Source organism: Grammomys surdaster, unplaced genomic scaffold (genome assembly GCF_004785775.1).
Source record: "Grammomys surdaster isolate TR1022 unplaced genomic scaffold, NIH_TR_1.0 126185, whole genome shotgun sequence".
NCBI lineage: Eukaryota > Metazoa > Chordata > Mammalia > Rodentia > Muridae > Grammomys > Grammomys surdaster.
In genome coordinates this window covers 5122634-5139251 of record NW_021620991.1, presented here as the reverse complement: position 1 = coordinate 5139251, position 16618 = coordinate 5122634, and the positions used below count along the sequence as shown (strand labels likewise).

At 44.3% G+C, this 16618-nt stretch overlaps 1 protein-coding gene across 4 annotated transcripts in view; it reads left to right on the top strand.

Annotated features, from left to right (window-relative positions):
• Nucleotides 1–16618, top strand: part of Rere (arginine-glutamic acid dipeptide repeats) — a 214443-nt gene that overhangs the window by 86876 nt on the left and 110949 nt on the right. For all 4 annotated transcript variants that reach the window (XM_028757843.1, XM_028757840.1, XM_028757842.1 and 1 more), the window contains exon 7: nucleotides 10265–10313. In XM_028757843.1, coding sequence (XP_028613676.1) covers nucleotides 10265–10313 — 49 coding nt within the window. The remainder of the gene's footprint in view (nucleotides 1–10264; nucleotides 10314–16618) is intronic.

The window sequence follows — 16618 nt, the reverse complement described above, 5'->3', positions numbered from 1 at the left end:
GAGAGAGAGAGAGAGAGAGAGAGAGAGAGAGAGAGAGAGAGAGAGAGCACGCGAGAGAGAGCGAGCGAGCGCAAGCGCGCGCGCCCAGGTAGGTGGCTGTCACTGTGGTTTACTAGGGAGCCAATCAGGATAAGCAGATTTTATGCAGTGGAATTTTTACTCAAACAGGGAATTAGAGAAGTTTGGGGTTGCCTGCCTTACTGCCTCTCTTTCCTCTCCCCTTTAGGGTTGGGAACAATTTAGAAATAAGTCGTGTTTTGTGCAGTTGTAAGGACTATAGAAAGCACTGTCAGATAGAGGAGTGTGAATCATCCCCTCCTAGGGGACAGGAGAAGTTCACTGTGTATTGATGACACCAAGAAAGAAGAACTGGTGGGTGAGGTCTTAGCTAGAAACAGGGATCTTGTCCAAAGAGGTCTCTGATTGGGGCAGGGCTCAGCAGTACTAACATTTAAAATATTCCTGAAGCATTACTTTGTATTCTTGCACGCTTAATTGCAGAAATTGAACCGAAGAGATGCTGTGTAGGAAAGTAATGTGGGGTTAGGGTCTTTGTTGATATTTCTGTGCTTGGTTCCCTTTCCTGTGAGGGCCACTTTCTGTTACGACGGTGTATATCTGAACATTATGTTTTGAAGTCTGGGAGTAATACCCAGTGTTTCCCATAGTGTCTATAATGCTTCTTCTGGAACCAGACCATATACTTGTGTGTTTGGGAGAATACTGATTTGTTATGGTTGTAAGGTCTTTACTTCCTCCTCCTTTTAAGTTGAAACTTTTGGGTTCCAGGTTCACCTGTTGGGCTGGATGGCTGCCCAGCTTTCACAGTGTTTTGGTACAGCCATCTGCTTTGATGGGAAGATTTGGAGTTCCTGGCTGTGCTTTGTGGATGGCCTCTGGGTTTCAGAGTTGATTTTTGGTGTTTCACATGCAATAAAATCAGTAGCACTGTTTTCTCTGTGTGTGTATCTGTTCTTCATTCTCCTCCTTGAGAAAATACCTTTTTGGGGAAAGTTGCTTTTGAATGTCCGTCTCCTGTCTAGGGTTTTGGGACGTGTCTGGAGGTGAAGGGTAGCACTGCAGTTATTCTTGGTTGCTGAGGGCCTCTGCAGGGGGGTCAGTAAATAATGCTGGCCAGTTTGGCCCATTCCCCACTTGTTGCACTTGGGACTATCAGGAAATTTGAGGAAATATAGGAGGTTGGGCTTGAGGGAGAATGGACAGTTCTCAGATCTCTTACCCTGCTGTTACCTCCTCATCCATCGCTATAGACTCTTGACTGTAAATCAGAGGGAAGTGCGTGTGCGTGTGCATGCAAGCCTGTCCCTGGTGAGCAGCCTGGACACACTTGCTGTATGTGTGTCACTGATATCACTTCTTAATGCCATCTGCTTCCAGTTGTGTCTTTTGGGCAGACTCCCTGGTTGAGGCTGCTCTGAGCTGCCTCAGGCCTGGTGTCTAGCATGCTGCTGATTCTCTAGTCTCCTGGGCTCAACTGAGCCATGTTCCACTTACCAAAAACACGCTTGCTGTAAGCCTGAGTTAGATGTTGAATGGAAGAAGGCAGGAAACACCAGCTAAAGGAAGACTCCTTTAGAGGCATGCATTCATGAGTCTTCGGGGGAAGCCCACATGGTTAATAATCTTCTTTATCATAAAGTTTCTGATCCAGGTACTACAGGTACTTACACATATGTTTAAAATAGTGTGTGCTATCATATTGACATTCAGGCAAACTGTTGTTTAACTCAGCTGGGCCAGAGATCATTTCTGTTAATATTTTTTGAAATATACATTTATTTGTGGTTATGTGATTATCTTTTCTGTTAGGCAGGGGTCACTTATTCCTAAAAAAAAAAAAAAAAAAAAAAAAAAGAATTAATTTCTAGCTGTCCTGGAACTCACTCTATAGACCAGGCTGGCCTCAAACTCATTCATAGAGATCCACCTGCCTCTGCCTCCTGAGTGCTGGGATTAAAGACATGTACCACCACCAGCCAGCCATTTAGTCTTATAACCTCTGTTCCTAGTACAGGGCCTGGTAGATGGATCACTTCTGTAGGGTATCACTTTGCAGTCCTGGTTGACCTAAAATTCAGAGACCTACTTACCTTTGCCATCCATGTGTACCACCATGTGTGACACAAATGGGTCTTTGACGTAAATATGTTTAAATGGAGATAGAGGCACAAACCTTTAATCCTAGCACTCCAGGGGCAGAGGCATGAGGATCTCTGTGAGTTTGCAACAAGTCTGGTCTACAAAGTGAATTTCAAGCCAGCCAGCGATACATAGTTAGACCCTGTTTCAAAAAACTACAACCACAAACCAAAACGTGTTCAGTAAATGACTGATGTCAGGAGTAAGAGAAGTAAATAGATCTGAAGCCAGATAGTGTTGGTATTCCACATACTCAGCGGCATTGGGCCAACTGTGCGTGTGCTCGGAGCCCATCTTCCAATGGATCTGGTCTCTGTAAAGATGATGAGGACAATGCAGCGGTGCTTGTGTGTTGCTATAATTATTTAAAAATGGCCACTGGTCAAGCCGACTATCTAAGCTGCAGCGGCTCTGCCTAGCTCAGCTGCCATGTTCCGTGGTCAGGGGCCACGCGAGCACCGCAGTTAGAAACAGCCAGCCAGAAATACTAGCCCTGCCACCCATGAGACCTTCCATGTTGTCTCCGCAAGGCTGGGCATTGCCCAGACCATCCCGCCATCCACGTGGGCTCAGAACAAATGAGACTCTAATGCTTAGATTATCCAAAGGCTTTATATGTTTGGTAATGCTCAATAACAATATGCCCGTACAAAGAGAGTTGTTTCCCAATTAGCTAACCTAAATAAAAGTTGTTACCTGTGACTGCTCCCCATACCTGTGTGGCCCTCCATCGCTCCTACAGCTCTACTCTAGCTCCTCCTCCTCCTCTTCCGCTTCCGCTCCTTACTCCTCCCACCCTAGCTCCTCCTACACTTGTGTGCTGTCTTGACTCCAAGTCCTCATCTCCAGTTTCTTGAAGCTGTGACTCAGGAGCACAGCAGCCTTGGGAAGGGTCTTGCTTGTTTGTAACCAGCTGTCCACACTTGACCACTCTGCTTCCTCCTTGTTCTTTTTAAATATTTATCTTTAGTCCTCTTGAATAAAACCTTTCTTTCTCCTACTGTGAAGATTGAACCTATAGCCTGACTGCTTGTTGGTAGTTAAATGCTCTACCATTAAGTTGTATACTCAGTCTTCATTGTATTTTGAGACAGGGTCTCACTAAGTTGCCTAAACTGGCCTTGAACTTGGCAGTCCTGCTGTTTCAGGCTCCTTTGTAGCTGGGATTGCAATCATATACTACCTTTCTAGTTCCTGAAATTTTGTTTTTACTTTTTACTTTTTTTCTCATTTTATGTTTATTAGTGATTTGCCCACGTCTATGTTTGTGTACTACAAGCTTGCCTGGTGCCCAAGCTAACCGAAGGAGGGCATTTGATTCCCTGAAGCCAGAGTTATGGCCAGGGACGAGCCACCATGTGGCTGGTGGAAATTGAACCTGGGTCCACTAGAAGAGCAGTTAGTGCTTTTTAATTCCTTAGCTATCTCTCTAGCCCCTGTGTTTTTAAAGAAGGCCTCCTTCTATATCTGGTAATATTTGGTGTTTCTATTCTTAACATTGCCCAATGTAGTTACACATATGAGGAAGGTAAGTGGTGTCTTTTGCCTCTTTGCCCACCATATTCACAGCACTACAATAAAGAGTTCTTACACAATGGCCTGGACTTTAAGTGTTTCAGACTCTTCCATTGGCCAGAGAGACCTTGGAAGTGTGCTGTAGCCCTTGCTTACTGGCTCTGTGTTCCCTCTCTGGGAATGCTATCAGGCTTATTAATGTGGTTTGATTTCAGTGCATGGAAAGTCTTGTCTTTGCTTAGGAGATCAACTTAATCTTGGAGGACAGCTGTTATGTTTGGTATGCATATGTATCCATATGCACTTTTGCTAAGCTGTGATTGTTAAAGCCATTTGTATTTGTGCAGCAGATGAAGACAGGAAAGTCCAGGAAGAGCCTGGAGTGGGGCAGAGTTAGATGTAGTTGCCAGGTGCCCTATGCGGATCACTGAATGGAAGGTAAGAAACGTAGACAGTGAATGAGGCTGTCGTAGCACTTGAAAGCAGCTCCTCCTCCTCTTCTGTCTACAGTCTTCCTTCTAAATAGTAAGTAAATGCTTCCTCTTTCCTTCCTTTTGTAATAATCCAATCCTTCCAGGCTTGGGCTCAGCCTCCTAGGTGCTAGAATTTTAGCCTTGTGCCACCACGCCCAATTCTAAGATAGTCTTCAACTCCTGTTCTCTGATATGAGATGGTTTTGAGTGTATTTAAGGCTGTATTTATGGTTCTTCTCGGAGTAGGTAGAGTTTGTTACTTGTCAGCTAATAGCTAGCTCTTAGTTCTGGATACTGGATTATAGTCTGTAGAAGCCTGTGGGAGAATTGCTTCTGTCATGAATTGCTGGGATTTCTCAGAGAGTCTTCACTTCCTCAGGCTTTGCTCTCTCCTGCAGAGCTGGCAGACTGTCTGTCACACGCTTCTCAGGAGCTCCTCAGAGGAATTGACGCTGTGCTTGCCGCTTTGCAGCACACCTGTGTTGAGTCCATGCCTGTGAGTGTAGGCTGTTCTCTGTACTTTATTGTTTTTGAGTGAAAGCTGAACTTTGTTCTTGTTGTAGTTTGTCAGTCCTGTTCTCAGATTGACTTTGCTTGAAAGATTAACCTTCTGTCCCCAGAGACAGAAGGTTATTACCTTGGAATAAAGCCAATAGTTACTATCCATAGCTAAGATATGCTTGATTTAGAATATTAGAGTCCTTGTTCATTCAAAATGTATTTATTATTTAGACACTAGGGAATGCAAATCAAAACTACATTGAGATTCATCTCACCTCAGTCAGAGACTGTAATTAAGAAAGCAAATTAGGGGTGTGGGATGAAAAGGTTGCTGGACAGAAGGGCAGTGGTTAAGAGCACTTACTCCTCTTCCACAGGCTCTGGGACTTAGTTCCCAAAAGCTACATGGCGGCTTACAACCAACCATAACCCCAGTTCTAAGGGCCAGTGCCCTTTTCTGACCTCCCTGGACACCAGACATATATGTGGTGCATTGACATACATATAAGCAAAACATTTATACCCGTAAAATAAATAAATCTAAAGGAAAGGAACTAATAGGGGCCTGTAGAAGAGGGCTTAGCAATTATTGCTCTGTTAGAGGTCTGAAGTTTGATTCCCAGCATCCATGTTCCATGGCACATAATTCCCTATAGCCCCAGCTCTGTGAGATCTGAACATCGTCTGGCCACTTCAGTCACTGACTGCACTGTACAGGTGCACACATCCACTTTCAGGGAGATCAGAATGACTGTGAAGGGGAAGTGGATAGAGAGGAACAATCACACACTGTTTCTAGTAATATAAAATGGTGTAGCCACTATGGTGATGAGTTATAGGCATTCCTCAAGAAACCCAAAGATAGGACTTCTGGGTTAACCCACCATTCCACTCCCAGAGGAGTCCAGGCAGCACACCAGAGATGCTCTGTATCCAGGGTTATGGCAGTACTGTTCTCAGTAGCCGCGTGTGGACATAGCCGAGGTTCTCAATCACATAGAAACAGATCAAGACTGTGTGCTGCTGTGGAGAGTTAGTCCACTCTCAGGCAGTGTGAGAGTAAATGGGTAGAACTGCAGGATCATCCTTTAACTCAACCAAGCTAGACTGAAAAGTAAGAATTAGGTTTCTTCTCCTAGATTAAAAAGTGATAATGAAATGGAGGACAGGCTGCCTGGGAGGACAGGGCGTGGGGAGGGTACGAAGTGCACACAGTGCACACTTCCCTACATACCCGTTAAGGTATAGATGTGCACTGGTAAGAGCCGGTCCGCTCTTGGACATAGTGGGGAGCTGAACGTAGGCTTGCTTCCTGTCTTCATGGTAGGTTTTCTCTTCAAAACAGGACAGCCATTTGGACGATTTGTAAGCTGTCGTGGCTGATAGAGGCTGCAGTGAGATTTGCGATTTGTCCTGTTGTGACTGATGGCCATCACATAGTGCTAAGAATAGCAGTGACTGTGCAGCAGGCCTCTGTCTAGGTCACACCATGGCTGATCTCCTATTTATACAGCCTTAGTCATTTGCCGTTACGAGCTGAGGACTGAGAGAGATCATGTCAAGACTACATGTGGAACTACAGTTGAATTGAGTCATCGTCTTGTTTCTGGAGTGCAAATACTTGGTACTGTGTAGTAAATATCCACAGACTGCTGCTCCCTCTCGCTTCCCTCTCTTTGGGATGATGAAGCGATCCTGTCCGTTCTCAGGCCAGCCCTAGGGTGGTGCAGGCCTGAGGGACCAAATCAGAAGAAGCCTCTGTGGCTGGTGGTTTCTGCCTTGCCTCCTTCTGGCAAAGACTCTTTTCCCTGTTTGAAATTCAGATGCAAGCTTTCTGCCTCTTTCTGTCCACTCCCTGTTTACTTCTTAGACTAAACTGTTTCCATGGTAACAGGTTACTTTTCAAAGGGAACATCTTGTCATTTTATTTAATCCACTGCAGCTGAAGAGAGCTGAAATATTAGGTTGTAGTTGCTATGGATACTGCTTTGTTCCATCAGTTTCTTTTGTATCAGATTTCATAGACAATGAATTTCTTTTTTCTTTTTCTTTTTGATACTAAAAAATAAACACAATGACTTATCATCGTTGTTATTTGGCTTCTGCAACTGGTTAGTTTTTCATATCCCAACCAAAGATTTGTAGAATACTAGAGGTTGAAAGTCAGTTATTTTTCAAAACATAACATAATTTATATTAGCTATACAGAGAAATTCTATGTGCTAGGAGGGACAATGGTAGTTTTTAAAAAGAATGAACACACATATACATGTTGAGCTGGATCCATGGTATTTTGGTGTTTCAAGTCAGAGAGGTTCCTAGGAAGTAGAAAATGAAAGAAGTCAGCAGGTATAATGGAGCTGGCCTATGATCCTTGGAAGGCAAAGCCAGAGGATTGTTGGTTTGAGTCCAGTAATGGACTACATAGGAACACACACACACACACACACAGTCTCTCACTCACACACTCACTCATACACTTACGCGCTTATGCACACACTTTGGTGTTTCTTGTCATTGTTTTAAATTAGATGAATTGGAGTTGATTGTTTGTTTTGGCCTTTTCTGAGACAGAGTTTCTCTGTGTAGCTTTGGCTGCCCTGGAACTCAGAGATCACCTACCTCTGCCTCCAGAATGCTGGGATTAAAGGCGTGTGCCACCACCTCCAACCTTGGAGTAGATTTTTCATTGACTCTGGCTCAGCTGTCTGTAGTAGACCTGCAGGCTGTATTTGTTACTCAGCCTCTCTCATGTCTGCCTTTCTTTCCTATTTCAGTCTATTTGTACTGCATCTGTTGACTTTTTAAAAACTTTAGCTCCCGCCTTCAGTAATGGTGCACACCTTTCATCCCAGCACTCAGAAAGCAGAGGCAGGTGGATCTCTGAGTTTGAGGCCATCTGGTCTACAGAGTGAGTTCCAGGACAGCCATGGCTAAACAGAGAAACCTTGTCTCAAAAAACAAACAAGAACCATAGAAGCACAAACAGAAGAGCAGGCAAGTGTTGAAGGAGGTTTGTGCCTGTGTGTGTGTGTGTGTGTGTGTGTGTATTCCATGATGCATAGGTGGAGGCTAGAGGACAGGCTTCCAGAATTGATTCTCTCCTTGTACCATGTGACAGTCCAGAAGATTTTAACAAGTATTTATGCTCACATTGTACACCAGCCTTTGTGTGGGAATAGCGTGCTTGCCATTCCAGCAATAAAGCAAAACAGAAACCAAGACATTGCATGCTGTCTTTAAATATCCAGTTGAGTCTTGGTGTGATACTGTAACAATGGTAAACAGCAGACTCTGCCTCAAAAGCAGTAAATGCAACAAACCAAATAGGAATTAAAATGCTTCTGCCCTCTCCAGTTACATACCTGTGTGTGGCTGCATTTTCTTATAATTTAAACATTACTGCAACAGCACAGTGAATATAAAAGCAGCTGTCTGCTGCTGTTAGGACATTCTAAAACAACTGTATTGCCACTGTGCTTCTTCTGGTTGTTGCTATTGTTCGTTTGAGAAAGGGTCCTCTAAGTAATCATGGCAGGCCTATAAATTATCATGCAGACTGTGATAGCCTTGAACTTGAAAAAGTGGGATCATAGGTAGATTGCATAACCATTAGGGAACCCTAAAATAGCACAAGCATTCTAGAATAGGCCGAAGATTGAGCTGTAAATCCAAGTCACCAGAGAAGCTGTGGTTTAGGCTTTCTGAGGTACAATAGGAACTCCTTGCAGTCAGAAGAGCATTTGGGAAATCTGTGGAAAAGCTTTGGCAGGCTAGCTTGGTCGTGGCTACCTAGGACATAGAAATGAGCATGTTAGAGTGGAACTAGTGGCTCCTCCAAGTGAGAAAGCCAGCAGGTCGGTTTGGTGTGGTGGTGCACTCTAGAAGCAGGACAGACGGGTCTCAGAGTTCCAGGCCAGCCTCATCTACACAGTAAACTGCAGCTAAACTGAGATTACAGAGAGAAACCCGGTCTCCTGAAACCAAAACCAAACCAAGCAGTTAGTTTTAGAAAGTAGTTGTGACTTGGTCTGTTGAATTCTTGACATGTTCTTGAAGGAGTTATTCTCTGCATCTACAAGCTTCTATGTCAAACAGGAGAACAGATGCCTACCCTAACAAAGGGAGCTTTTCATGTGAGCGTGTCAGCATCATAACCCTTTCCAGTCGGCCTGCTTCTGTTGTATTCCCTCTTGAAAATGCCCACCTCCTTCCTTGTCGTCTCCTTCAGAGGCATCCAGTCCTCTCCAGGCTGAGTGACTTGGTTGTGTGCACCAGGGGTAGGGGGTGCACCGGATGACAAAAACAAACAAGTGAACAATGTTGCCACCTCAGGCAGGGATTGGTTGAGCTTTGGGAGGTGTACATCTTGTTTGTACCACAGGACACTGTTGTAGAACACAAAGCTCACACTGGAGAAACACTCAGTGGAGTCACAGAACAGTTGCCAGAAATTAACATTTTATGGAGGGGCATGGTCATTTCGAGCCTGGGCTGTATGCAGCCTGCAGGCAGCTGATTGGACATTGGAAATCTGGCTGATTTCCTTAACTTCTCGTAGTATTTTTGTGAAGTTTCTTCTGGAATAGAATATGTTATGTTTATGATAATAGTATCTGGGTCTTTTCTGGTTGGGGGATGGATGCCACCTCCCTGCCTGGTACATTCTAAGAATCTTAGTACTGGGACTACATTTTTGATGTTATTTTTACTGTCCTCTTGCCCTTTGTCATTACTACTGCTGATGTTCCCTAACCCCACCCTCAAACAGTTCTCTTGATGAGAATGTTTGTTGGAGTGTAAGAAAACTGTGAGACAGGTCCTATAGCTCCATTGATAAAGTGCTTGCCCGCCATGCATGGTCCCTGAGTCTGGTCTTCAGGAGACTGAGCATGGTGAGACACGCTGTGGTTTTTGTTCATTGTTTGGTTTTTGAGACTTTCTCTGTGCAGTCCTGGAACTCACTCTATAGATCATGCAAACTCACAGAGGTCCACCTGCCTCTGCCTCCTAAGTGAGTGCTGACATTAAAGGCCTGTGTCAGCACCATACACACATGCAATCTCAGCCTGCAGGAAGGAAGGAAAGATCAGAAGTTCAGACTCCCCTTGATCTACATAGTGAGAGCGAGGAGGATACCAGGGCTTCATGGAGAGAGAGCTCCGGCCTCACGCAAGTGCTACAGGAGATTAGAAGATCACACAAGAGACTGCAGTCAGTTCTCAGAAGGCTGGGAGGCTAAGGACATGTGCTTGACAGCCTGCATGGCTAAAGCAGTGTTAGAAGTAACAGGGACTGGCCCCTATCACGCTGTTTCGCTGGGGCTGGAGAGAGGGTGTAGCAGGTAAGAGCACTGGTTGTTCTTCTAGAGGACCCAGGTTCGAGTCCATGCCCTCACATGGCAGCTCACAGTGTCTGTTAAGTTCAGTTCCCTGTCCATCTGATGCCCTCTCCTGTCCCTCCATGGACACATATATACACACAAGTAAATAAACAAGTGTTAATGACACAAAGATGGCTTTTATCTACTTGAAGTGAGTTAATTTCCCTTGAAAAAAACCTTCAAATGTTTTTGTCAGAACAGTTGTATTAACCTTCTGTTCTCTTCACTACAGGAGGCTGAATAGTACCCAAGGGGAAATTCGAGTTGGCCCTAGCCACCAGGTAAAGTATTTTAATATTTTACTAACTTAATAGCTTTTTGTTTCCTGTTTTTCGGTTGCATCTTTCTTCTTTTGAATAGCATCTTAAGAATGGTTATTGATGTGGAAATTTTTCTATTTCTTTTTGAATCCAGAGTTACAGGTTTTGTGAGCCAGTCCCCTCCCCCCAACTCTCTTTCTTTCTCTGTGTGTGTCTCTGTGTGTGTGTGTCTGTGTGTGTATGTGTGTATATGTCTCTGCGTGTGTGTGTGTGTGTGTGTCTCTGTGTGTAACCAGAGGACATTATCAGTGGTTCTGCTTTATCCTTTTCCTAGTTGTCCTGTGAGATAGTTTTTCACTGGCCCTGTAGTTAGGCCGATGGCCAGCAGGCTGCACCAATTCCCTCCCCCTGTCCTTGCCTCAGGTGCTGCAGCCACACTGGCTCTTCATGTGGCTCCTGGGATCTGAACTGAGGCTTCCATGCTTATGTAGTGAGTGTGCTCTCTCCTCCCATGCTGAGGTTTTTGATTTTGTTGATTTTGAGACAGTACTGCTCTGTAGCCAAGACTGGCTTCAAGCTGTTTGTAGTATAGACTAGACTTGCACTTCCAATCCCTCTGCCTCTGTTTCCTCAGCGCTGGGGTTACAGGCATGTGCACTGCATCTAGCTTCAGAGGTCTTTCCTCCTGTTTTAATTAGTATTAAAACAAAAAGCCACTGTGGGAAGATGGGGACAATGGATAGGAAGAAAGTGAGGAGGGTCTGGAATGTGTGTGCTCAGCCTTCAGTTTTATGGAGTGTTATAATGAAACCCATAATTTTCTTCTATATCTCAAAAAAAAAAAAAGATTAATTCCAACATTCCGGGAACAGAGGTAGAAAGAATTCTGTGGATTGGAGGCCAACCTAGTCTATATAGGGAGTTCCCAGATAGCCAGGACTCCATAGTGAAACCCTGTCTCAAAAACTAAAACAAAAAGGGCTGCAGACTTTATCCTGTTAAAGGTTATAGTTCAGTAACATTACAAATGTATTGTCATTGTGCACCTGTCACAGAGCCCATTTCCAGAAGTTGTCTCTGGAGTTCTGTGATGCAGACCTTCTGTATCCATTAAGCAGTAACTCCCTCTTTTCATGCTCAAGCCTCCAGAGCCACTGCTGTTTTTGTCAGAGACCTTGACCATCTTCATCATAGATGTGGAATTATACAGTAATACTATAATATAATAATTTTTAAAAAGCTTTTTTTTACCAACTTTCTTTATTCTCAAATGTTCTCTTCCTTCATCCACATTATACTATATGCCAATTTCCTTATTTTTCTTCTTTTTGTTCCCCCGTCCTCCCCTTCCCCCTCCTCCTCCTCCTCCTCCTCCTCCTCCTCCTCCTCCTCTTCTTCTTCTTCTTCAAGGTTTATTTATTTATTGTATACATGTAAGTACCCTGTATGCTGTCTTCAGACACCCTAGAAGAAGGCGTCAGATCCCATCACAGATGGTTGTGAGCCATCATGTGGTTGCTGGGAATTGACCTCAGGACCTTTGGAAGATTAGTCAGTGCTCTTAACCACTGAGCCATCTTCCAGCCTCTCCTTTATTTAAAGGTTGAATTATTCATTGTGTGTATGTATTTCACTGTTTGTTTAGTCATCCATTGATGAGCATCTAGTTACTGTATACTTTAATTCAAAGAGCTGGATTCCTGGTTAAAAGCATATACCGCTCTTCCAGGGACCCAAGTTCAGTTGCCTGGCACCCACATGGTGCCTAGCAACCATCTATAACTAGTTCCAGGGATCTGATGCCCTCTTCTGGCTTCTGTAGACACCAGGCTCACATATACATGCATACTGGTAAAGCACTCAAATAAAAATAAGCAAATGCTTATTAAAAAGAAGACTGAAGTGTTGCCCAGTGGTGGAGTGCTTACCTCGTGTGTGAGGCTCTACGTCCCTCTCCATCACCACTAGGAAGAGGAGAAATGTTCTGGTACTGTTGAGCTGAATCTTGGCTAGTTGTGCTCTCTGACAGAGTTTAGTGTACCAAGGTTCATCTGCTTAGGATTCTGGTACCAGGTAGGAATCTCTGATGGGGGAGGGCTCCGGCCACTGCGGATGTTCACACCACCTGCAGGGCTGTCCTAGGCAGTCGGGGCCTGGTCTTCTGTGAGCATTCCTGGCATTCTTGTGCTGTTGGTCTGTTCTCCATAGACGGGAGCTGCATTCAGTAGTTTTGACATGGACGTGTTGAGTCACGTGCTCATTGCTAAACCCCAGGGAAAATGGGCTTATCGTGATGAGCCTGGCCTGTCACTTGAGTGACCTGTGTGTTGGGGAGATAGCCAGTATGCTTGAAATTACAGGTCACAACAACCCTTGTGTGGCCATAAAGGATTCAGGTATCTCCTGGGTGTTCAGTTGTTGTTGTTTGTTTGCTTGTTTGTTTTTGGTTTTTGGTTAGATTTTCAACATTTTTTTTTAAAGATTTATTTATTTATTATATATGAATACACTGTAGCTGTCTTCAGACACACCAGAAGAGGGCATCAGATCTCATTACAGATGGTTGTGAGCCACCATGTGGTTGCTGGGATTTGAACTCAGGACCTCTGGAAGTGCAGTCAGTGCTCTTAACCACTGAGCCATCTCTCCAGCCCTCAACATTTTTATATGCCACATACGTTTCTTCAGAATTTATTTTAACTCTCTGATGAGAGAAAAGTATAAACGTTAAAAACATATTTATCAAAATGCAGAAGCCAACAGAGAGATAGTATTTCTAGGTGTTTCTCATTTTATGACAGAGGCAGAAATACACAGTAGCAGGACCTTTAATTTAGGTTGTGTTCAAGGGTAGTCTTCCTGGCGTGGGCTGTTAAGGTGGGCCTGACCAGGACTGCCTCTGGACTATGGATTTGTGAGGGTGGTGCTCACAGCCTTTTACAGACTTGGTAAGCTCTCTACCTATGACCTGTGTTACTCTAGCCCTAGCCCTGGACTGGAGTTTCTGTGCTTGGAACTCAGTTATCTATTTGTGTGTGTAGTGTATGTTTGTATATGCACAAGTACATGTCTCTCTCTCTCTCTCTCTCTCTCTGTGTGTGTGTGTGTGTGTGTGTGTGTGTGTGTGTACATCAGAGGACAACTTGGAGGACTAGGTTTTCTCCTTCTGCTGTACAGGTCCCAAGGATCAAACTTAGGTTGTCTGTCCTACTTGGCAGCAGCCCCCTTAGCCTGCAGCTGTGTTGTAACTCCAGGACCCAGTTCTCGCTATCACACCCCTCTCTCCCCTTTCCTTGTGCTGTATTTTCTACCCATTTTCTCTCCCACAGTTTGTTTCCAAGGTTGCAGGATCTACGTACAAGACTTTGACTTAAGATTTATTTCCTACTCTGACAGAAACAGTGATTGCTAGGAGAGAATACACCTAAAACCAAAAAGAAGCAGATTTGCTTGGCTTGGGTTCATATGCTTTCATTTAAGTAAAATGCACATTCATTATCAGATCTGAAAAAAAAATTTTTTTAAAGAAAAGTTTTGGAGTACTAATATCAAATAACCTTCTGTCTTAGTTAGGGTTTTACTGCTGTGAACAGATACCATGACCAAGGCAACACTTATAAGGACAACACTTTCATTGGAGCTGGCTTACAGGTTCAGAGGTTCAGTCCAGTATCATCAAGGCAGGAACATGGTGCAGGAGGAGCTGAGAGTTCTACATCTTCATCTGAAGACTGCTAGCAGAAGACTGACTTCCAGGCAGCTAGGATGAGGGTCTTAAAGCCCACACCCACAGTGACACACCTACTCCAACAGGGCCAAGCATATACAAACCATTACACCTTCTTAAAGATTTTAGCTTTTTTCTAGGGTAGAGAATAACATATACAAAAGTGGGAACATAGGACAGTCCTCCTCACTGTTACTGAGCTCTGCAGAGTTGACGAGACTTGTTTTGTCTGCTCTCCCTCAGGCTGCTTCCTACCTTTGGTAATTGAAATGCATCACAAATCCAGTATTTTAATTACAAATAGTGTGATGAGAAAGAAGCCCTCTTATAAAAGACATAATTATAATATTTCACACCAAATCAAATCAGTAATATCTTAGGGTTGAAAAATGGCTCAGTGGATACTTGCCATTTGACTGGCAGGATGGGTGAGCCTGGTGCCCGAGTGATCCTGACTGGCAGGATGGGTGAGCCTGGTGCCCAAGTGATCCTGCCCCTATATGGTGGAAGAGAACTGACTTCTACATGTACCCTGTGGTACACCACCACTCTCACCAACACAAAAACAAATCAGTTTAATTAAAATCAAATATACACACACACACACAGAGCTTGCCCTGTAAACATGGGCACCAGAGTTCATTCTGATCTCTAGAATCCATGAAAATGTCAAGTGAGTGTGGTATTCTGCCTGTAATTCCTGCAGAAGAATGTAGAAGTGAGATCCTCAGAGCAAGCTGGTTAACAAGGTTAGTCATAATGGCAAGCTCTGGGCTTGATTGAGAGACCCTGCCTCAATTCATAAAATCAGAGAGCAATTGAGGATGATTTCCTACATCAGTCTCAGACATCTCTGCATGCTCTCCCATAAACACACACACGTGCTCACTCACATGCAATAAAATGCATACATATTGATGAACATTACAGATACAAAGGAAAATAAAGCAGTGATTTCTTTTTAAGAATATTTGCTTTCCCTGGGCGGTGGTGGCACACGCCTTTAATCTCAGCACTTGGGAGGCAGAGGCAGGCAGATTTCTGAGTTTGAGGCCATCCTGGTCTACAGAGTGAGTTCCAGGACAGCCAGGGCTGCACAGAGAAACCCTGTCTTGAACCTCCCCTCCCCCCCCCCAAAAAAAAATAATTGCTTTCAATGTAGAGTTCTATGTGTATGCTTCTATTTGTGGTGACACATGTTTGTGAGTCTAGCTGCCCCAGGATGTCAGAAGAGGACACTGAATTCCTCTGGAACTTGGCTTACAGTTGATTGTGCACTGCCTTGTGTGGGTGCTGGGTGTTACAAATATAATGGGGTAAGGGAATACCTGGTGGGCCCATGCCAAGGTGTGCCCCTGGGAAATTACACCAAGCAACAGATCTGGTGTAAATGGGGTTTATTGGGGTAAGGGAGAGGAGTGAGGGTCTGGAGAAGGGATAGAGGCAGAGAAGTGGACGTAAAGACAGGCAGACAGATCAGGGAAAAGCCATGAGGGCAGTGAAGAGGTGGCACTAGCGCAGAGAAGGATAGAGAGAGGGAGAAAGAACTGGGGTGGCAGGCAGTCCTTCTATAGGCAGCCCACACCTGCCTGGTGTACTTGGTGACAGCAGGTAGGTCCATGGGAGGAGCCTAGTGTAATCTCCTGTAAGCTAACACTAGTTAACTGAACTCTGTCCTCTACAAGAACAATACTTGGCTATTAACTGTTGGGCCACCCTGGGATGCCTAGATCAGTAATCTCCAACATTGTCCCTGCTTTTCCCTCCCTCATTCCCCTTCCCCTGTGATTCTTCTTTTAGTGTATGTGTATGTATATGTGTAAAACTATATACAGGAGTTCATTCTGACACTTGTAATTTAAATTTAAAACTTTTAACATTCTATTAATCCTGCTCTGCTTTTATCTAAATCTGTATGTTTTCCCCCATGTATGGTTGACACTAACCTAATTGCTTTTATCCCTTTATCTTATAGCCCAGAATAATAATACTTACTCTTTTGCTTCTTTGGACTCTTTTGCTTCTTTGGTGCTGGGATTGAGTTTAGGACCTTGCATGTGCATTACACATACTTTGCCACCAAGTTATCCTCACAGCTGCTTGGAAGCAGTGTGCTGTTAAATTTTGTTTGTCTTTCAATTACATTCCATGAGGGCTGTGTAGGTAAATTAATGTTTTAGCATTACTTGAAATAGTTCCCAGGCAGAAGAGTTCAGTCTGTTCTCACGTGTTACTCACTTACTGTGGAGACTTGATGGTGTTCCTCTCCCCACTTACTTTAGCCTCTCTCCTTATTTCATACATGGTAGATAGTACGCGCTCTCTGGGCTTCCTTTCTTCTGTTACTTTCAGAGCTGGTCTCTCCAAGTTTGAGCCCCTCTCTTTTCCCACCCTGTGTGTGATAGAGCGTGTCTCCCACCCTGTGTGGGATAGAGCGTGTCTCCCACCCTGTGTGCGATAGAGCGTGTCTCCCACCCTGTGTGCGATAGAGCGTGTCTCCCACCCTGTGTGTGGTAGAGTGTGTCTGTCTCCCACCCTGTGTGTGATAGAGTGTGTCTCCCACCCTGTGTGTGATAGAGCGTGTCTCCCACCCTGTGTG